Below are 22,561 nucleotides of genomic sequence, written 5' to 3' on the forward strand. Positions count from 1 at the left end.
TCAAATACTCTGGGTTTGTTTACCTATAGAAGCCTTTAAGTCATTCCAACAGCTTAAAGAGGATTGGGCATAACTGGGAATTAGGCTCTTATAGATGAATTTATATCAGCTGAAGCCTTTAATGCCTATAATGCTGTTCCTACTCCCAGCCTCACATCCCTTCTTTCACATACACACAGACACTTGCATGAAGGGTTATCTCTTAGAGATGGTGGACATTTGAGAAACTCTTCTTCTAGCTCCGTTTCCTTCCTGGCTTGTCCAACAGCTTGTCTCTAGTAATATTTTTTGTCTTTTTTTTTTTTTAAACGCTTTTCAAATTATTAATATATCTCTTGTGCTAGAATTGAGCATGGTGGATGAGTCTGTATGCTGTCAAATATTTCAAAATGCAGCTATGTAGGTGTGCAGCAGCTCAGGATCTGCTGCAGATATCCTGTCAGTATAATAGTAAAGATGACATTTTATAAATGATCAAACATCTTTTGTACAGTGCTGGAACGCCTGGGTTAGGAGTAGCCAAGACTGTGAAACTATATAAGAAAAACTTGTAGACAGGTATTGCTTGGCATATGCAATTTACCAGACAGAAATTTGAATGGCACATTTATATAAATGGAATGAATATTTCAACACTGTGTATAACTTTTATGAAACCCTTTATTTCTTTTTTGACTTGCTTCAATCTCATACCTTAATTCTGCACAACTATTTTTATTTCCTGTAACTTCAGGGTACAGGACAAAGATGAAGACTTAGATAATATCAGTGCAAGGAAACTCAGCCTGAAAGTGACTCTGAAGTCTTCTTCATATCGTAGAAGATACAAACACAATCTGACATGAAAGTAGTGCCCATGTAGTATTTCAAATGGAGTAGCACCAAAACACATTCAGCTACAAAAGTTTCAACCTTCAGTTTGAGTTCTATTTGTTGTATGTTTGTTTGAACTATACTCTTCACTGCAGAGGTTTGGGTCATTGTTAATAAAAGAAAGCTCTTTGAAAACAGATGAGATAGCTGCTTTGGAATGATGTCATGAAGGGGAGTTGGTTTTGATATATAGGTTTCAGTTTCCATGTCCACTGGTAGGGCTGGAAAAGGTCTCTTGCCCTACTGACTATCTATCCAGACCAGGTTGTTGCAGGTCTGTAGTTAAATCAATGGTAGTCCACAGTACCTGAGCAGTGGAGAAGCAGCATTTAAAAAAGGCTGAATGGATCTTTTAGATCTAAGCATAGATCTACACAGAGACCATAACAAGTATTTTCCTATGAAACCATGTGAATCAGTTCTAAAACCCGAGTGTATTGATGAGGCCACTACAAGCCCTGGAGCTGTGTCTCTGTTCAATAGGATCGTGTGGATCAAAAGACACTTTGCTCTTTGATTTTGCTCAGATGAATTTAAGACATCTCCTAAATAAAGGGGTTTCCACTTTTTATCTTACAACCCCTTTTCTGCACCCAGCAGGAACAGATTAGGATCTAATCTAAAAGGGGAAATGTACAATTACAGTAGTGTCACACGATGGCGATTTGTGCCACAGCACATTGAATTTACTGGTAAAATGCTGTTAATCCCCTGAACTCTCCCTAGCAAAATCTCACCTGTCTCCACCAGTGTCTCAAGTCACACTTGACCATTTCGGACATAAACCCACAGCCATCTGAGAAACAAATACCAGACTTCTGTCTCCTCATTTGTGGACTTGTTTTTGTTTTGTGCATGGGAGCAACGCTAGTCCTTTTTCATTACATTAGCCCTCTTCCGTGCTGATAGGTCATATATCTGCAGGAGTACACCACTATAACTATGTGGCTGAAATGTCCCAAGGCAACAAAAGTTTATAGGCTGCTCCAAAGCCTGAGAGACAAAGCACTGCAGACTATGTCTTAGAGGATCATTACCATGTGTTATGAAGAAGAGTGCCAAAGTAAAAACAGTTAAAGCAGCAGATGAGTTCTCTGCTCTCTGGAGCTATAAAGTCATCACCACTCTCAAACAGAAAAACTAGCTGAACAGTCCACAGCACTTTCCTCAACAACTAGTTAAGTTGCCTTAAAAACAAAACTTAAATATTTAAGAAAAAAAGTGGTATCTTTCCTAAATAAAGCCCCACAAAAGATCCCAAGCAGCACTGTGCCCTCCAGTGAGGTGGGAGGTTTGGCAACATCCAGCAGCCTTACACTCAGAAGAACCAGTGAATCACTCTGTGGTGAGCTCAGGTCCAAGAAAGCTTCACCAGCTGAGCTAGATGGGCCAGCACATCCCCAAGCAGAAAGGCAAGGACAACTACTGAAAAAAACAATGATGGCTATGTAGTTCGCATTACATTTTAACTCACAAAACTCAAGCTGGGCTATCCCACAGCACTGACAGCATCAACAAAAAGCTCTTTGAGAAAACGTGGATTAAGATGTAGCCACTTACTATAGGAGCAGCCGAAGACCTCAACTCTCAGTCCTATCCTTCCACCGACATTCCACTTCAGAGGGATGAAGCGTAAGAAGCGGGCTTTCATGGAGTGCAGAAATTTGTGGTGAACCACACTGTCAGCGTTGCTGTTCCCTGTGAAAACCTGGAAGGAAGGAAGGAAGGAAGGAAGGAAGGAAGGAAGGAAGGAAGGAAGGAAGGAAGGAAGGAAGGAAGGAAGGAAGGAAGGAAGGAAGGAAGGAAGGAAGGAAGGAAGGAAGGAAGGAAGGAAGGAAGGAAGGAAGGAAGGAAGGAAGGAAGGAAGGAAGGAAGGAAGGAAGGAAGGAAAGACAGAGAGCCTTGGTGAGACATTTATCACCAAAGGTGAATGCAGTACTCGCAAGCCTGTGAACTGATACACTTTTTCCTCATTCTCAGTCTCATAAATTACTCAAAATTATTTAAATTGATTGTCAATTTTTCTTCTAAGTGCTCTGTCTCTTAAAGAGGGAAAGGAGGGAGACAGAAGCACACAGAGCACCTCAGCAGAGTGGCAGGACATATACAGGGAATTACAAAAGCAGGCTGTCGATGGGGATGTTACAGAAGATACTGAATAATTTCTAAAAAAACAGAATATTACTGTGCACCACAATACTCCATTAGCCCCTAAAATATCCACAGTCCCTTCAGCTTATGGAAGGATGGGACCCAGTTTAGCCTTTGGTGCATTCAGGGTAGTAGAAAAAGGTGGTCAGAAGCCACTAAGGTTGGCCAGAGCCTGGGAAGATGAACAGGAAAGCGTACATCTAGATAACGCCACAGAAAACTCAAGCAAGACACAGGAAGAGATGAAAGCCTGAGTCAGTACACAGGAGAGTCAGCATTTCGCCTGTGTTTGCACCCAAGAGAGTTAAAGCTTGCAAACAATAATAATTTAACTTTTTTCCTTGCCTATTTGATTAATTGTCTGGAACTGCAAGCCAAAATTAATGGCCCTACTCAGAATTATCACTCAACAAGAGGAAATTCTCTCATGGATGAAGAATGGCTGCAGGATTTCAAAGACTAACCTTAAGACAAGTATCCAAGCTCTGATCCCACCTGAAGCTTTTTAATTCACCTTTATGCCCTTACTCCATAATATTGGGCTAGGTATATCACAGACTTCCTGCTGTCTTCAGAACTTTTGAGTAACTCAGCTAGGATTTAAATTTGAGGCTAACAGTTTTGTAAAAGGTGAAAATTGAAGAGAGAACTCACAAAAAAAATAATCTCACAGGAAGGCTGTATTTGTAAGAGGTTATTCGCTTTGTAAGTATCACATTTCTTCACAAAAAAGTTGTACCAGTTTTAAATGCTTCTGCAGTTCAAAAGCTGGCACCATTCACCTATGCAATACAACTGCAAGCACAAATCAGAATAACCCCAGTAAAGCAGACCTACAATTCATTCCTGATGGCCAAAGGATGAGTTAACGAGATTAGGGGTTTCATCTCCACTTTGAAATAAAAGGACTAATTGGCAGCTGTTTAAATTTTTCTCAAATGCAAGCACTAACTTTTTCCAAAATGCTATTAAAAATAGTGTAAAATTTCAAATTCAGTGTGTTGTTCTTGTTTTACTAAATGCAGCATTAGAACTACATCCAAAAAAAATTTCCTTGAACATTTGTAAGGAACAATACTTTGAAACCATACCATGCTTTTTTTCATTTCACTTTAAAAACCTGTGACCTGGGAAAATTCTCCTATATGCAGTAAGCCTGATTTTCCACCCATTCATAAAGGCAAAATACAGCATATATCTCAATTCCTAAAACATGCTTTGGAAGTGCATTTCATTGCTGGTATTCTTTGCATCTGAAGACGAACAATTTTACTGAAATGATCTCTCTCAACCCCACTTACCTCAGTGAAGAACCACCCATCAAAACATGTGATCTGTAAAATTAGTTTTATTGAAAGCTTATCAGGCTGAAAAGGGTATATAATTCAGCTATTCCAATTGTCCCCAAAGCTTTGCTTATCCTGCATTTCTTATTCTGAACTTTTATTGCACAAAATCTTGTTTTGTACAAGTATTATAAGATAGTTAACTAACCTCTCACAAATTCAGCTATATTATATAATAAATTTTTTTGGATGGGCATGGACCACTCAGTAGATAAGGAATTGGCTGGATGGTCACACTCAAAGAGTTGCAGTCAACAGCTCAATGTCCAAGTGGAGACCAGTGACGAGTGGCGTTCCTCAGGGGTCGGTACTGGGACCGGCACTGTTTAGTATCTTTGTGAGCAACAATGGACAATGGGATCGAGTGCACCCTCAGCAAGTTTGCCGATGACACCAAGCTGTGTGGTGTGGTTGACATGTTGGAGGGAAGGGATGCCATCCAGAGGGACCTTGTCAGGCTTGAGAGGCGGGCCTGTGCAAACCGCATGAAGTTCAACAAGGGCAAGTGAAAGGTCCTGCACATGGGTCAGCGCAATCTCAAGCACAGCTACAGGCTGGGCAGAGAATGGATTGAGAGCAGCCATGCGGAGAAGAACTTGGTTCATGAGAAGCTCAACACGAGCCAGCAATGCACTCTTGCAGCCCAGAAAGCCAACCATATCCTGGGCTACACCACAAGAAGCATCACCAGCAGGTCAAGGGAGGTGATTCTCCCCCTCTGCTCTCATGAGACCCCACCTCGAGGACTGCATCCAGCTCTGGGGGCCCCAGTACAGGAGAGACATGGAGCTGTTGGAGCGAGTCCAGAGGAGGCCACAAAGCTGATTGAGCTGATGGAGCACCTCTGCTATAGAGACAGGCTGAGAGAGTTGGGGTTGTTCAGCCTGGAGAAAAGGCAGCTCTGGGGAGATCTAATTGCAGCCTTCCAGTACCTAAAGGGGCCTACAGGAAAGACAGTGAGGGACTGTTTATCAGGGAGTGTAGTGACAGGACAAGGGGTAATGGGTTTAAGCTGAAGGAGGGTCGATTTAGATTAGATGTTAGAAATTCTTTACTGTTAGAGTGGTGAGGCACTGGAACAGGTTGCCCAGAGAGGTTGTGGAGGCCCCATCCCTGGAAGTGTTTAAGGCCAGGTTGAATGAGGCTTTGGGCAGCCTGGTCTAGTGGAGGGTGTCCCTGCCCATGGCAGGGGGGTTGGAACTAGGTGATCTTTAAGGTCCTTTCCAACCCAAACCATTCTATGATTCTTATTGATCTTAATTCAAAGTTAATCACATACAGCAGTTCAGCTGCCTTGCCCATCAGATGTTCTGAGAAATGCCACAAGTAGCACTTCAGGTTGTCCTGGGCTTACTCATACTGCGTTCCAGATAGGAGCCAACTTTGAATTCCAACAGAGAGTATTTCAGAGGTCTTTTTCTTATATTTCAAGTGAAAAATTCTTGTTGTTCTCAGTAATGAAACTGTCAGCAGAGAGTAAAAGCTGTGGTAGCACTCACATTTTTATTAAGACACTTGCAAATATATAACATAGACAAAGGGGAGTGTTGTTTTCTGTTTGTTTGCTTAGAAAGCTCATCCTCTTGGAATCCCGTGATTATTTAAAAATCACACCTTTCAAAAGATAAAAAGAAAGAAGGAAGAAAGAAGGAAAAGAGGGGGAGCAAAGATGTTCCAGGCCTCCCAATTGTGAAGAAAAGCTCAAAATGCAGTGACTAGAATGAAAGCGAAAGGTGAAAATTAGGAGACAAAAGAAAAAGTACACCTTAATATAGCAATACCGTGAAATATGTGTTGTTTTTTTCTCATAATCCTCTCATACAAAAGGCTGTCAATACTGCACATTGCATCATAGGCACAAAAAGGTAATCATTTTTTGTTTATATAAAAAAAGAAAACATTCTGGGAGAAAGACCAAGTTGAAAAGCACAGCACCTCTAGAAATATCTCCTTGCAGTTACAAAGCAATGGGAACTAGGTGATTTGCGAATACGACCGCGTGCTAAACAGCCCACGCATTTGTGCTTGGAAAACAGGTAGGAACGCAGCCCGTGCTGGCACACAGCAGCACGCTGTGATCAGTGGGCCCTCGCGGCTGCTGGAAAACGGTAGAGGCAATTCGCAACTACCTGTAACTGCTGGTAAGGACAGTGTTAACCCCTCTCTTGCAGGGCAAACCTGTAAAGACATTTTTTGCAAAGCTTGTGCAAACTGCACACCCAAGCACAATGCACAGGAGTGTCACTACTGCTTGCGTACACACAGGCAGATGGTGCGTACAGCACACTTCAGGGACTCCCTGTGCAGTCCAAGGAGCTTTATGGTTTTACCAGGTGAAACAGAGACAGCTGTACCCCATCGTCTGCAAGCAGACCCACATGCCCACCCACAAGTATCTGTGCTAGATAGTTTCCTTCACAACACACCTCAAGGAAGACCCAGAATGACCTGCATCCAGTCTCCAAATCAGTTGACTCCAAACCTGATGTACAACTATGGAAAAACATCCTTCCCACATTGAAACAGTATTATCAGTAAAAATAAACCTTTCAAAAGCCCAATAAATCCCCTACAGGAGCGTTTCTCAAGCTTCTCTAATAACTGAAGAGCCAACAAAACTTTTGGGAGGAAAAAATCCACAGGCAATGCTGTACCCATCGATCTGCGCCTACGAGATGGTTTTGCATGCAGCTGGCACATCACTGCTTGCTGCTAACTGTGGGGTGTCACTGTTGTATGCCTTTAGGATTGCTTTGATTTTTTGCTTCCAACTCCCACTGCTATACAGATCACCCTGTGATGTTTTATGGACCACCTGTGGGCTGTAGAGCATTGATTGAATAAAACCAATTGCCACAGATGGTCACTTGAAAACTTAGATCCACAGCTGACACAGAAATAATCCATCCATTAAAGAAGATGAAACAAGGATACAGTACCAGATTTTGTAGCCCTGGAGGCTTAAATATTGATTAACAGTACGCTTATAGGTGAGAATGGCAGAAATACTTCCTCCTGAGAAACAGCCTCTATTACAACTTGTTGTTGATAGGGATTAATTCACAGGAGCAAAAAGACAAACTAGTGAAGAAAACAAAGTACCCGCATGCCATTTCCCATGCAACACAGCTGCTTGGGGAGGGAGCATAACACTGAAATCTGTGGTTTCTTACAAGCCCTGTAAACACAACAGACTGATGATTTACCTGGGAAATTCTGCTTTTGGCATTCTATGGGGCTTATAAATCAAAAAGCTCCATTAGCGCCAAATATTGCCACCAGCTTCTTGAAGGCAAAAGCTTTCCCTAGCGCTGGCGGTTGTAAGGTTAACAGCTTGCCATGGGCACAACTGCCTCTTGGACCAAGCTTGTTTCACGATGCCTGGCTGCACAGTGCCCTGCTGTGACACAGACCATGGCACCACAGTAATATTTTATGAGGCATTTTTTATGAGCCAGCAAAGGCAGGTCCCACTGGCACGAAGAGGTGAGGTAAGAACAGCTACAGTGGTTCGGAGCAGGGTCTGACCAGCCCAGTGCTGCCTCTTCGGTAGCGGCTGTCGGCACGTAGAGAAGAGTAAGAATGAGACAAGCATATATGATGCTTTTCCCAATACTCAGCCCACTGGGTCCACGGGTTATACTGAAGTGGAACAAAATGGAATTCCAGTTTAGATGAAAAAGAAAACTTTCAAAAGAAGTTTAAATCTCAAAACCACTGTCCCTACCTGGAATTTGTACATATGACTCCCTCAGGAAAAACAACAGTTCAAATGAGTGGGCTGTTTATACAACTGTCCCATTCAGAGGGATCCCAAAAGCTGTTCAAGGGCAGTGCAGGAAGATGTCATGCAACTGTGGTGAAATATGACAGTTGTTTAATAACTCTGCAGACACACGTTTGTTTATCTACCTCGTGTATTAATTCAGATCTATGCCAGATCATACCAGTGATATCTGATGTGCTAAACTTAGATTGCACTTTGGCCAAACTCTTAGACTCGTCTCCACCTTTAGACAGACAAACGGAAATTGGGTGCAAGAAAAGTGCCTGCTCATGAAAGCCTAATCAATTAAAAAGATAGTATCAGACACAAGACTTTATCTCAGTCTCCTCTGCACGCACACTCTGCACAGCAAATGGCAACTTATTTACAGAGCTGCAGAAGGTGGTTCCCATAATGACTCTACTGAATATATTTTGCTGACCCACTTTGTTAGGCAGGTAATGGGATGGGTTCAAAATGAGTATGCAAGCAGCAACATAGGCACAATCTGCCCTGAACGGTGAGCAGACAGACCTGAGGTTAACTACCTTCTAGGGGAGATATTTTAAGATGTATTGAATACTCTCATTTCTGCCAAAGTCACTCTGATGAACTGAGGGGAAAAAAAAAAATCAGATTATGAATGTGCAGAGGGCACATAACACAGATGTTAGCAATTTACAACATTTCAACCTTCACTGAAAGAAGTACAAGCACAAAAAAGAGCACTCCACCTTCAAATCTCACCCGTGACATCGCAGTATGCTGCCTCCAGTGCCTAAAGAAATAAGGACAGGAGCACACTTAATTCAAGCTATCCAGCAGCTTAAAGAAGGAACCAAAGTGAGATAAAAAGCAGCTAAGCCTGTCACAAATCCCAAAACTCCAATACTTAGAGAAAAACAATGTCATTCTCCCTTTTAAACTTCTCACTAGAACGAGAAAGATCAGGAGCTAGGAGTTAGCACTGTGATACAGAACATACTTCCTGGTGTATGCCTCCCAGGACCTCCTCAAATATTTGAGTGTACATGCACTTTAAAAAAACCCATGAATTTCCAATTAAGAAACAACGTGAAAATCTGAAGCAGGAAGGAGAAAGCATTGCCTAGCTTTTCACATTTTCTAGGCTGAAAAACTCTGACTCAAGGATAGCTTTTATCTTTTCCAGGGGCAACAGGATTTTAGTTCTGCTCAAATTTGCATTACCTGGGATGTAACTCAGTGGGACTATTGTGTGTGGGTATTAAATCCAGATCCAGGAAGCCAGTGACCAAAACACAGTAAGCGTCCTTCCTTTCTGCTTATATGTGTGGAAAGAGACTGAATGCTACCATGACAAGGACACAATACAGCCACAAATGCACCATATGGAAACTCAGCAGCCTCTGATTTTAATGGGATGCTACAGGGCTTTTTCACATAACAATTATACTGCATCAGTGCCTACTAGCAACACCTTGGGCCTGGACAGGTTTGTGGTGACTTTTTATAACAATGCAAATTAAAAAATCCATTTAGTTTCTGCTGTGAAATGCAAGCAACTGTCAATTCAGGCAATTCTAGAAAGTCCCCCTTCACCTCAATCCAGCCCTAAAACTTAGAGACATTATACAAAGATGTAAAAAAAATAAAATTAATGAGAAAACTGTGTGTCCTGGTTTCAGCTGAGAGGATTGATTTTTCTTCATAGTAGCTAGTGTGGGGATACGTTTTGGATTTGTGCTGGAGACAGCATTGGTAATATAGAGATGTTTTTGTTCTATGGACTTATTGTTGAGCAGTGTTTACACGGGGCCAAGGCCTTTTCTGCTTCTCGCACTGCCCTGCCAGCGGGATGGCTGGGGGTGCACAAGAAGTTGGGAGGGGACACAGACAGGACAGGTGACCCAAACTGACCAAAGGGACATTCCAAACTATATGACGTCATGCTCAGTTTATAAGGAGCTTGGGGGAAGAGGGGGGGGGGGCAGCAGCGTTCGGAGCGATGGCGTTTGTCTTCCCAAGTGACCGTTACGCATGATGGAGTCCTGCTTTCCTGGAGATGGCTGAACACCTGCCTGCCCATGGGAAGTGGTGAATGAATTCCTTGCTTTGCTTGTGCGCACGGCTTTTGCTTTACCTATTAAACTGTCTTTATCTCAACCCACGAGTTTTCTCACTCTAACTTTTCCAATTCTCTCCCCCATCCCGATGGGGGGGAGTGAACAAGCGGCTGCGTGGTGCTCAGCTGCTGGCTGGGGTAAAACCACGACACTGTGGAAGAAGAAAAAAAAAAAATACAACTGCAAAGTCTAAATATTCTTTTTACATTTCACTTTTCCTACATACTGTGCATGTCAACAGTGAAAAACATTGCTTTGCTTATGTAATGGGAAAAGCCCTGCCCAACACATCAAGCCAGAACTGTTAATATCTTGTCATGAAGAAAAACAGTGAAATGGCTTTGCTGTCATCTCAATCATCCCGTGTCCAGACTGGAAGCTGCTAAAAGCTCCACCTCGTTTGGAGGCTGTGTTAAGAGCAGCTCTTCAGCGTAGGGGTTCATGGCAGGATCTGGCCCCTGGGAGTTTGCCTCTAAGCACATGGCCTTAAAAATCCTTTTGCTATTAGAGCAGTCAGACCGCTGTGAGAAGGAAAGGATGACAAGGAGGACTCCTTGGCTCCTTAAGGAGCTGCAGTTTAGATCTTTGTTTTCACCTACCACGCAGCCACATTTGGCACATGGACAGTGAACCTATGCATTGTGTTTTCTCACTTCTCTTTCTCAAGAATGAATTTAAGTTTTCTTTCAACCAGTCTCTAAAAACAAAGTACATTTTTACTTCAGGTACAAGAAATTTGCCTGCTTTGAAGACTCAATGGGAGCCTTTTCCACTGATTTCAGCAGGTTTCAGTCTAAGCCCAAGAGGAAACGGCTGCCAGCCTAGTCCAGGGACCAGAAGGTGGGATGTGTCCTCTTAGCACATCACTTACCTCTGACCACCTCCTCCTACTTCAAGTCTGTCTTTCCTGTTAATGCACCATGGTCTTCATGACAAAAGGTAACCAGTCATTTCTGGTTAAAAACCTCCTGAGCAGAGTTAGCTGTTACCAGGCTCATGTTTTCTCTTCCAGGTTGAACACTGACTCTAGCTAGTCTAAAGCCTATAGTACCTTCAGAAAGAGAAGCCTCCATTCTGCTTCTGTTTCTTTTCTTCTTTCCCAGCAGCAGCTTCCTTTTTGAAACACCCATCCCTGACAAGAACCTCAAAAACAATATCCCCTGGCACAGAGTCACAGCTGCTATTAGGGAGGAGTGGGGGTGTGTGTGTAATAATAGAGGCATCTGTCAAAATCATCCTCCCATAGCATATTACCTGAGGAAGTGACAGCTTCCCTTCCCATTCCTCCACCCCAATGGAGGGGGGAAAAAAAAAAAAAAAAAAAAAAGTTGGTCTACAAAGACATAGTTTAACTTCCCTATAGAGTAAGAATTAAAACAAATGGCTGCAGTAAGGGTTATCAAGCCAGAGTCCTACTGGGAAATATGCATTACATTTGTTACTTATCGCGGGGCTGACTGCTGTGCTTCAGCAATGCAGTGTCTACCTGGGCTCCTGAGCATTAGTCACCTCTGAGCTACTGGCATTTTCTGTATGTAGCAGGGTAGTCCAGGGGAGAGAAGATGCAATAATGTGGCAGAGTCCTTACTACTTCATCACTTCCTTGAATAATCTGCTCAAGCAGGGAATGTTATTTGACTCTAATCTACCCCATTACACTGAATGCATACCCTTCTCTCTGGTTGGTTACTTTCCAAATACAGGAACAAATACTGTTAACGACATCATTAGCCTCCGACAGATGACTGCCCAATGCAAACCACATTTATATTAAGGATGTTTGTTATCCTTGTGCTAACAGTTAGTAGAACTGTTCACAGATTTTCCAATAAAAAACATAAATTTTATGCTCTCAAAACATTTTGCAAGAGAAAATGTTTTTTTAAAAAAATTAAAGAATATCCACTAACACAATCTATGCAATATTTTGTTTTAAACAGGTCTGTATCAATCCAGAAAATGTCAGTTTAATGATGGTAACGTTAAAAACATGAAGCTTCTTGGGTCCCTTCAGGACGATGAAACATTTCTATTTAGACCAAAGAATATGAAACAAAATATTACAGAACTCTTGAATTCTTTGTGCCTTTTTTTTTTTTTTTTAACCCTCCAATGTCTTTTCTTGCTTTGGTCAGCAGCACCTCTCAAAATGCTGGCTTTCTATACTGGAATGGACAGTTTGATCTTCAAAGAGTTTGAATTAGCATCAGTCTGTTTCCAGAGTCTGCCAGACTGTACCTTGGCAAAGTCTGAGGTATCGTATCCACCAAAGACCATTCCCAACAGGCAGCTTGGGTATAGCGATCTCTTTTGAAGAAAAGAGAATTTACCAAATAGATAATACATAAGATACATCACTCGACCTCAGGACTAGAAAATGGTCCCTGTCTTGCTCTATTTACTCATACAGATGTAGTCCAAGTGTCTGATCCAACCTGTATTTGGGGCAGGCTGCCCTTCTTCCCAGCAACGGACCACGTACAATTTCCTTACCCTACTGAGACACTCTTTGCATACATATGTGATGTTGCCTCTCACATAGCTGCATTTCAGTGATGGAGAATTGATCGCCATCTTTAGTTTTTAGAATCAGCTCTGTCTTTGAAGCACCTGGAGGTGAAGCTGTTATCACTGTTATTATTATTATCACTGCTACATAAATTAATAATAATGGAAGCAAGAAGCAGCAAAATTAAACCCGTAAATTACAAGTCTAAGCTAAAAGTCAGCAGCTAATTCCTGTACCTGCTCAGCCTCCCGCACTTTATCTTAAAGGCAATCCTACATATAGATAGTATTTTAAGCTATATCACACAGCAAGGATAAATATTTCCCCAGTACCTTGACTAGATTAACCTTAGCCAACATTCAAAACCTGCTCTTTCCACTGCCAACGCTAATCATAGATTTCAGCTGTTCTTCTGCATAAATCTCATGGAGACCTTCATGCTTTACATTAAATTAGTGGGATTAACAATGCAGTGAATGTGTTTATGTCTGGCAATGTTGAGGAACTCTGGGAACCTTCCCTGTATTTAGCTTCATCAAAGTGCACTTAAATAGCTAGTGCTATACACTTGGTATCTCTCTGGTTATAATTTGCCAGACAGATCCAGAAGGATGACACCAGAGGGGTGTTAGTTATTCCATGCAACAGTGACCTCAGATGAATATTGTGCTTCATTATCTTACATTATTTCCCTGTTATGAAGTTTGACGGCATTTTCATTTGGATCAGTAAAGTAATATCCTGTGGAAGAAGATAAATAGGCAGGCTTGATTTTTCTCCAGTGTTTTATAATGCACTGAAATGCACATGCATACACACATTTTTTTTTGCTGTACACTGCCTTTTTGCACCGTACCTCCATGTCCTCTGCACTCACCAGAATGGATATGGCACTCAGACATAGCTCCCATGAAAACATGCAGCCACCCAGGTCTCAGGCTGCAGGGAGTGCCAGAGCCCATCACTGGCAAGGGATGGCAGTAGTGAGAACGGCTGTGTGAGGTGTGACCAGGTGGATGATCTGCTCAGCCTGGTGGCAGAGCTATGAGAAGAAGTAGAAAGGTTAAGGAGCATCAGGGAGTCTGATAAAGAGACTGGTAGAACCACGCTCTGCCCTCCCTGAGACAGAAACAGGCACCAGCAAATAACCAAGATCAAGGGGATCCTGTATCCTCCCCCCACCAGGCTGAAGGCAGTAGCTTAAAGGAAAGGAGTGAATGGAGGCAAGTCCATGCTTGGGGTGGCAGGAGAACCCCCTCCTTGCCCACCTTGCCTTCCCTGGTGCCTCTGTACAACATGTATGAGGCTCTGGATGTGAAGACCAGTCAGTGGATGATGGTCCCTCTACACCAGAGGTGTTGCCCAAGTCAGAAAGACCTACCCCCCATATCATGACCACCTCCACAAGGAAGATAAGATGGGTTATAGTTGTAGACAGCTCCCATCTGAGGGGAACAGAGGGTCCAATATGACAGACCCGACCCTCCTCTTAGGGAAGTCTGCTGCCTCCCTGAGGTCCAGGTTAAGGACATTGCTAGGAAACTTCATGCAAAAATGATCAGAGGGCTGAAGCACCTCTCCTATGAGGAAAAGCTGAGAGAGTTGGAGTTGATCAGCCTGGGGAAGAGAAGGTTCTGGGGAGACCTTGCAGCAGCATTCCAGTACCTAAAAGGGGGGCTTATGAGATAGATGGAGACAAACTTTTTAGTAGGGCCTGATATGATAGGACAAGGGGTAATGCTTTTAAATTAAAAGAAGGTAGATTCAGATTAGATATAAGGAAGAATTTTTTTATAATAAGGGTGGTGAAACACTGGAACAGGTGGTCGATGCCCCATCCCTGGAAACTTTCAAGGTCTGGTTGGACAGGACTCTGAGCAACCTGATCTAGTTGAAGATGTCCCCGCTCATTGCAGGGAGGAGTAGACTAGATGGCCTTTAATGGTCTCTTCCAACCCAACCTATTCTATGATTCTGTTGTGGTTTTTCTTCTCTTCTGAATAGGAGAAAGTTCACATCCTAGCCAAGGCAGCAACAAAAGGGCACTGAAGATTGATCTCACTGTGCTGTTTACCTTACTCCACATCTTCTTTCAGGAATGCCATCACCATAAAGTACACAAAGATGAGGTTACAAATAACACTAGCATTATTGATTGCTTCTAAGGTTTGTTATGCTCTACTTACAAATACACCATGTAATTGCAAATAAAAAAAAAAAAATACATCTTTTTTTCCCATGCATTTCTCTAGACTTTTTCAACCATGCCTTGTTATGCTGCAAATTCTGCTGTGTCAATACAGAATACAGAAGGTGAGTTCCACCCTGTATTGGTATAAATCACCACCACACCTTTCGGAGCAGTGAAACCATGCTCATGTACATTGGCCTAGTGAGTTACATAGATTTGTCTTTTACCACAGGAGGGTTAAATCTAATTGACATAGCTTCCTCCTACAAAACCATTTCTGTAATGTTTGTAGCATCCTACATTTAAGTCTTGTCATTCACTTTCACGTTGGGGTCCATCATTGAACCACATTAATTTAATCTCCAGGATACTAAAGCAACTTAAAGAAACCACTTCTCTTCCTCCTGAAATAGAGTAAGACGAGCTTTTGCAACATCTCTGCGGGCATATGTTCAACGTCTTCCAAATGCATGTCTGCCCATTAAGTTTCAACCACACATTTTATTGCACCAAGCAAACCAAAAAAATCCTCAGCAGTAGGTTCTGAAGATCATGATGTTCTCTAAACTACAGCACAAAAAAGTAACTTTCGGTTAGTGATCCAAGGACGAGGTGGCCTGGAATTCTGACTTTGAAGTGTAAATTTTGCTTGCATACATGAAAGGTCTGTAACTGTTGTTATGGTAGGGCATTAAATGAAGTCATGATACATTCGGCAGGTCCGAGATCACAGTAGGCCATAAATAAAAAGTGCTGCATAACTGTTATTTTGGAAATGAAAAGGTGATGGGAACTGCTCAGTGAGTTGGAAATTTTAGGACTTGTAAAAAACATATTTCAAAATAAGCATGATCACTGCATTGCTGAACATAAGGGAAGAAATGTGGAAATTGTTTCTTGCAACAAGAGTATTTTCGATGCAACAGAGTTTTCCATAAATATGTAAACTGGGTTGCATTATGCTGGACTGTCCCTAGGACCTTCAATAAAATCTGCATTCTTGTTCTTTCCCCAAGGAGGATCATCTTAGAGAAACTGTCTTCTTCCTCTAACAGCATGATAGGTGATGCTGATTTACACAAAAAGATCACCAGTTTTTAAGCCGTTATAATGGATCACCCATAAGAAAGCAAAGACTGCTAGTTGTCATCCTCTGCTGTACACTTCCATTTAAGAAAAGAACAACAAAGAACGAGGTATGGAAATAATCCTAAGCCTTGCACTCCATGGCACTAGGTTCAGGAGCCTCATACACTGTTTTAGAAATGTAAGAATATTAAGAAAATAAATAAGGTTATTTCTGTATGGACCTGCAGCACAAGGTTTACCTTAATGGATACTTTTAAAGAAATCAAATCAGAGGTATGGCTTAATTTCAATATAATGCCTCTTAATACTAATTGGATAGTTTGCTTTCCCAGAGTGTTCTTTTACCACAATTCTTGTAAGATCCCCTTTCTCCTTTCACCTCCATACAGTTTTTCCCTAAATTATAGCCAAGCAAACACTTAAAAACTAGAAATCTCAAGAGTCTCTCCAATAGTACCAATATTTGCCATTTAAATACAGAAAGAGATGGGATTGGGGGGTGGGGTGGGGAGAAGAGAGGAGATCAATAGCTGCTTGACTAGCTCTTCTCCTGAGGGCATGCAGGGCTCATTCATTCTTTTTAATCTCCTGATCATAGGTGAAAGAAAGGACTTGTGAGTTGGATCCATGATAGAGCTTGCCTTTAGAACAAGAAATAGAAACACCTAATATTTTTTAAAAATATTAAAATGAAGACATTGTGTTTAAGATTTTTTTTTTCCTCAAAGCAATATGAGTAGCTACACCTCGAAAAGTAACAAAGGAGGGAAGAAATAAATGTTTTAGACGATGCACCCCACAGAGAGGAAAATTAACCTATTACAGGATTTCCTTTCAAAACTTTGGCATACTGCGAGGCCTGCATAATGAGCTGTGCTAGGACGTATGTTCACCGTTCAGTCTTCAGCAAAGATGAGCTCATTTTTTGCCAAACAGAAGAGGACTATGCAAATATACAAATTTAACTAATAAAGAAGGATGCTGATAGGTCTTCAACTGCATCTGCATCAATACTATAGTCTCATGCACATCTGAACTCATCATGTTTCTGCAATAAAGCATTCATGAACACCTGAACCTGTACCCATGCTGAGAAAACACAGCTTTAAGACAACAGTTATTTAAAACACCGCTAAATCAAATACATTATGACTCAAAGAATACGCAGTGATTCTGCAGCCTCCCTGATCTTTTATTACATGATATCCTTGGATAGTCTCAGATTAGCATTTTCAGAGAGTCCAATTTCCCTCTCTGTTGGTGTTCATATGACTTATTGAGGCCCTAGTCTTGATTACAGAACAGGACAGAAATGGACAAAATGCACACATTTTAGCCAGTAAAGCACGCTCTCAGGAAGTCAAGTCCCATTTAGGCAGAGTATGTCAATACAGGTCTCTAGGGTTATGCCAAATGTACATGTGCTAATTCTGGAAGTCTAACTAACCTGGGTGAACGCCTTGTGTATTTGAAAATACATCCCAAAAGATGTATTAGTGGAAAGCAAACACTTGGAGGACGCAGTGCAGTTGCAGGATACAAATGATGTAAGGACGGAGCAGGAAACACTAGTAAGAGAAAGGTGCTATGTTTTAAAGAAAGGTTAGAACCCAACAGGCACAATGAGTTACTACTGATCATCCTAATATCTATATGGATTGAAATTCTTCCATATTAGCAAGTTAGATCTAGGTTATCAAGAGCATACCAGGTGATGTTATCATTTCACACAACGGTAGATAAAGCAGTAAAAAAAATCCATGACTAGAGAAAACAGACACCTCTGTCACCTTTGACTAGCGAGGGTAACCACCACAGTGACTTAAACTCCGAAATTTTGAAAACAGAAATGCACAATTGCTGGAGTTGGTAGGCAAGGTACCTAACATGCAGACACACTGCTTGCTTTAGACTTAAGCAGCACTCAGGATGAAAATACTGGTATTGAGGAGCTATTCTGCAACACTGGCCACACAACATTGAAATTCAAGGCACTCAAGTGCACACACAAAGAAAAAAGTATTCATGTAAAACAGAGCTTAATTTCAAAAAGAGAAAATACATAAAAATTAGGACTTGTTAGTTAGAAATTAAAAGTAAAAAGAGGATAAATTATTTTAAGCACCATAGAGAAATTTTAAAGTCATCATATTAGAGATTCAAAATGAATACATGTCACTTATTCTGAAAACAAATTTCTTTAAAAGGAAAGAAATAAAAACAATCTGGTAAAACGACAGACTAAAAGAAGCTATTTGAAGTGAAATACTTCCTTCTAAAGGAGTCACAATTAAATGATTAAAATGGAAATCAGATTCAGCTCTGTAAATGCAAAATATCAGCATAATGTAGAACTTAAAAAAAAATAGTAAGTCATTTGATAAAAGGCATAAAAACTAGCAATAAATACCTTTTTAAACATATGATAGGAAGAAAACCTGAGCAAAAGTCTACAAGACAGCCTTGAAGAAGACAAGGCCACAAGCTGAGATGTTAAATGAATTCATTGCATCAGAGCCAAGTAGGCTTACAGTATTTCCAACTCTAAGCTCTTTCTTTTGGGGCAACAGGTGAGAAAAAGCATTTTAAATTGAAGCACTGAATTAACATATAAAATGAACAGAAGAAATCCACTAAGCTCAGTTAATATTCCTCCACAAGGAAATTCAATATAAAATTGCTCAACTATTAGCTGCAATGTCTGTCCTATCAGGGACATTTACTTTATTACCAGAGAGACAGAAGGTGGCAAATGCAGGAGCACGTTTTAAAGGGTTTTAAGATAGTCCTGGGTACCCACATACAAATGAATCCATAAATCAGTAAAAATTATTTTAAATATCAGAATAAGCAAACAAGCAGATCATTATGTAATGACTAAAAGACTTTTTTTTTTTTCCCCCCCCAGAGGGAAGACAGACCTCACAATTTTATTAGAAGTCTCCAAAGGAATCAGTTTATGTATTGATAATGATGGTACAATTGATACTATGCACTTGCACTTTCACTAAGTTTTTGCTGACGATCACTGAAAGTCAAAAAGCAAACAAACGAAGCTGATATATGACAGAAGGGAATGTGCCTTTATTGGTTAGTAATTCATTAGAGAAAATAACAAAGAAAGGAAAGAAAGGTTGGGAAGAAAATTATCAGTGGATACTAGGGAGATCTAGTCTGATCTATATTATTTCTTGACTTTGTAAATGCCATACCAGAGAAAACACGGAATATAAAGAACTAACAACTTCATAGCAACGTGAAATTTGGTGGGTTGCGAAAATACTGACTGTGAAGAGCTGCACAAGAATCTGATGATACTGAATGATCAAGCACCAAAATGGAAAATGAATAGTATCAGCACATGTAAAAGTAACACAGCACACAAACCCATTCTCATCACACACCTCACCTCACTACCCCTCAAAATAGGTTGTAAAACTGCTATCGTCATTCAGGAATCTTGAAGTCTCATAAACTGTTGGACACAAGCATCAGTTCTGGACTCAAACATGGCCAAAACCCCAAAGACAATATTTGAAATTACTAGCAAAAGCAGAGAACAAGCCAACCAGAAAGCATCAATATGACATTATGTATTAAACAGCTACATGACCGCAACTTGAAAACTACAAGGTTTTGTCTCTCCATCTGACAAAGATATAGTTGAATGGGAAAAAATAGAGAGAACAGCAAGAAGATAAGCCAATAGTATAAACCATCTTTAGAATCTGAAAAGATTAAACAGACTGGGATTTTTCAGACTGAAAAAGCAATGTCTGAAGTGGAATACAACACACAGCTCTAAAATAATGAATGACAGACATAGCAGGAGATCAGGGAAGTATTATTCATGTTTACGAGCACATGAAAGCTGAACTAACAGCATTTACAGGCAACTTGTAGACCCAGCAGCTTTCATTTTGCTGGGGATTCCTGGACATGTCTTTTCTAGTCAGATTTTTAGGTCTGCCTAAATGAAAAGTCAAATCTACTGCTAAATTTTGTTGATCTCTTCACCAACCATCTAAGGGGAAAAAAAACCCCTGCAGAAACTACAAAACTAATAAAACATGTAAGCTCTTAGATAAAGATGGGCATATTTAGATTCATAATTATTTAGTGTCTCAGCACATTTACTGACAAAAAAGTTGGAAAACTTCTACTTTTCCTGCAATGAAAAAGATTAAGAAAATTTCTTATTTGGAGCCGGTGACATGTCATAGGAAATTGTGCATTTAGAAAGCTCAACAAACCAAAACTAATTTTATTTCTGGAATATTTATTCATTGGCTTATTTTCCAACAACTATACTGAACAGAAGAAATCTGAAAAACAATAAAAATTTAATTTGATTTCAAAGCTTCTCTCTGAAAAATGTCACCGAAAATGTTCTTTTCCTTTGAGCAAAAGAAAAATTGTAGTGACACAGGTCATTTTTCACACGGGAAGTTTCTCCATAAATTGACTAGTCAGAACATGGGATGGTAACTTCAAAGTTATTCGGAAATCAAACACAGCCTTTGCATCGCAAGCCCACTGGTTTCCTCCCACTCCTTCCTAGCTGACCATCCTTACAAATTTTATCATGCTTACCAAGCATCAGTAGCTGTATGGGCAACCACAGTACTGAATAAAAAAAGTTTGTTTTAATGACATCCTAATTTCTCTAAATATATTCATTACTTCAAATAGGCACTTCTCCCTCAAATTCATTCAGAATTAAAGAACAATATTACTTGAAAAATATTACTTGAATATTTTTACATGGCTCTTATGAGGAAATCTTATGTTTTCACTAGTTGTGAAGGTTTTAGGGTGCTCCCCCATGGAGCCATACACGGCAGACATAAGACCAACCATCTCCCTGTGTTGGCTTCCCAGGCAGGAGCCCATGGGAGCCACTGCCGCCCCCCGCTACGAGGGCAGGTGGTGCCTTCGGGGACCCTTGGTAGAACCGGAACACAGCATGGTTGTTGTTAAAACTTCATGTTAACCTGGGCCCTCTGTAGACCAGGTGTAACACCATAACCTAAGCTCACAGTACAGACATAGAACCCAATCGGTGGCTGGAGGAAGCAGCCAGTATCCCAGTCTCTCAGGGGACCCCAGCCCACACCCCCGCTCACCCCACCAGTACATGCTTTTATCAGCAGTGCACCACATGCTCTTACGTCACACGTGCCATCCTGAATGGCCAGGGCACACGGGATCCCATTAAAGCAGAAGCACGTACATGACCAGCCGCCCCCACCACAAAATGGCGCACCAGTGAGGGGTAGGGGGCACTGCTCACAGCACCCTACATATTGCTCACTTTACAAGTGGGTAAGTCTTGTTTGTCTGTGTTTGCCCTTGACTAGATTGATGCCACAAAACCAGCCCATTTCTTTAATACATCTAATTTATGTCATTGTTCTGCCATAGCTTAGACAGGGCAAAACAAGCTCAGCTGCATCCCAGCAAGGACCGTCATTTATCATCCCGTGTCTCCAAGCCAAAAGGCTTTAAAGCAGCCACTGGAAAGTACCATGATCGGCAGCTCTCAGGGTTTTACTGTTCAGTGCTGACTTTCTCCAAGGTTCACAGTCCAAATGGTATTTCCAGTTCCAAATCCAAACAGATGGAGAGGGAACACCCTGGTCTCCAGCCCTGACAGCCACCACTCTTCCCTTACCCTGTGGAGAGCAGTTGGCAGAAATCAAGAGGGCCAAGACACACTCCTAACACTAATGAGAGCTACCCTTATCTACTAAATAAAATATTTTTCCACAGATTAACTCCTTTCATTTTTTTTGTACCATAAAGGTACATAGAGAAGACATGGTTTATTTCTAAGGTCACCCTTGGGATTAGTTTTCACCACAGTTGGGTCAAATATCACAAATTATGCCCTTCCGTACCATAATCATTCAAGGCACAACCAGATCATGCTGAATAAAACTACTTCAAGCACCTTCAGATGCTGCATACGGCAAGTACCAGCCTGGTGCTTTGGAAAATACGTGAGCTGACACCATGCCCCAATCTAGACAAAGCAAATGAGAGTGCAGAGCCAGGGAGACCTACCTGTGAGCTCTCCATATCAAAAAGAAAATTAAATTGAGCTGAAAGGACTTTGGGTTCCATTGACTATCAAATATGACAAATTCCTTCGGTTATTGGACACTAACCTGATGTATGCCCTAGAGATCCCATTCATTATATATTACTTTATTTTCTATGAGTTCTGTGAGCTTCGTTAAACCATTCCTCTCCCAAACCACCATAAAAATAAGAGATTGTGGGCCTCCTAAACAAATAGGAAAAAGTGTCAGTTTTGCCAGCTGAGTTAGAGGTCTCTTTAAAGGAGAGACAGTACCATCTGTTAGCTTTGTTTTAGCACTCAATTTCCCAACTCATTACAAAACCTTCATCTCAAATCAAAGATCCACCAGGAACTTTGCAAACCATCCAAATTTACCAATCTACAATTGTAAACTAGGTTGGAGGTGGGGGGATGAACAATCATTCTTCAATCAACCAATCATTCTT

The 22,561-nt window shown here is 41.1% G+C and overlaps 1 protein-coding gene across 2 annotated transcripts in view; it reads right to left on the reverse strand.

The window, feature by feature from the left end:
- Positions 1 to 22,561, reverse strand: part of CNTNAP5 (contactin associated protein family member 5) — a 294,719-nt gene that overhangs the window by 158,305 nt on the left and 113,853 nt on the right. For both annotated transcript variants that reach the window (XM_075756999.1, XM_075757000.1), the window contains exon 4: positions 2,434 to 2,581. In XM_075756999.1, the coding sequence (XP_075613114.1) occupies positions 2,434 to 2,581 (148 nt within the window). The remainder of the gene's footprint in view (positions 1 to 2,433; positions 2,582 to 22,561) is intronic.

The sequence above is a fragment of the Balearica regulorum genome, chromosome 6 (genome assembly GCF_011004875.1).
Source record: "Balearica regulorum gibbericeps isolate bBalReg1 chromosome 6, bBalReg1.pri, whole genome shotgun sequence".
Lineage (NCBI taxonomy): Eukaryota > Metazoa > Chordata > Aves > Gruiformes > Gruidae > Balearica > Balearica regulorum.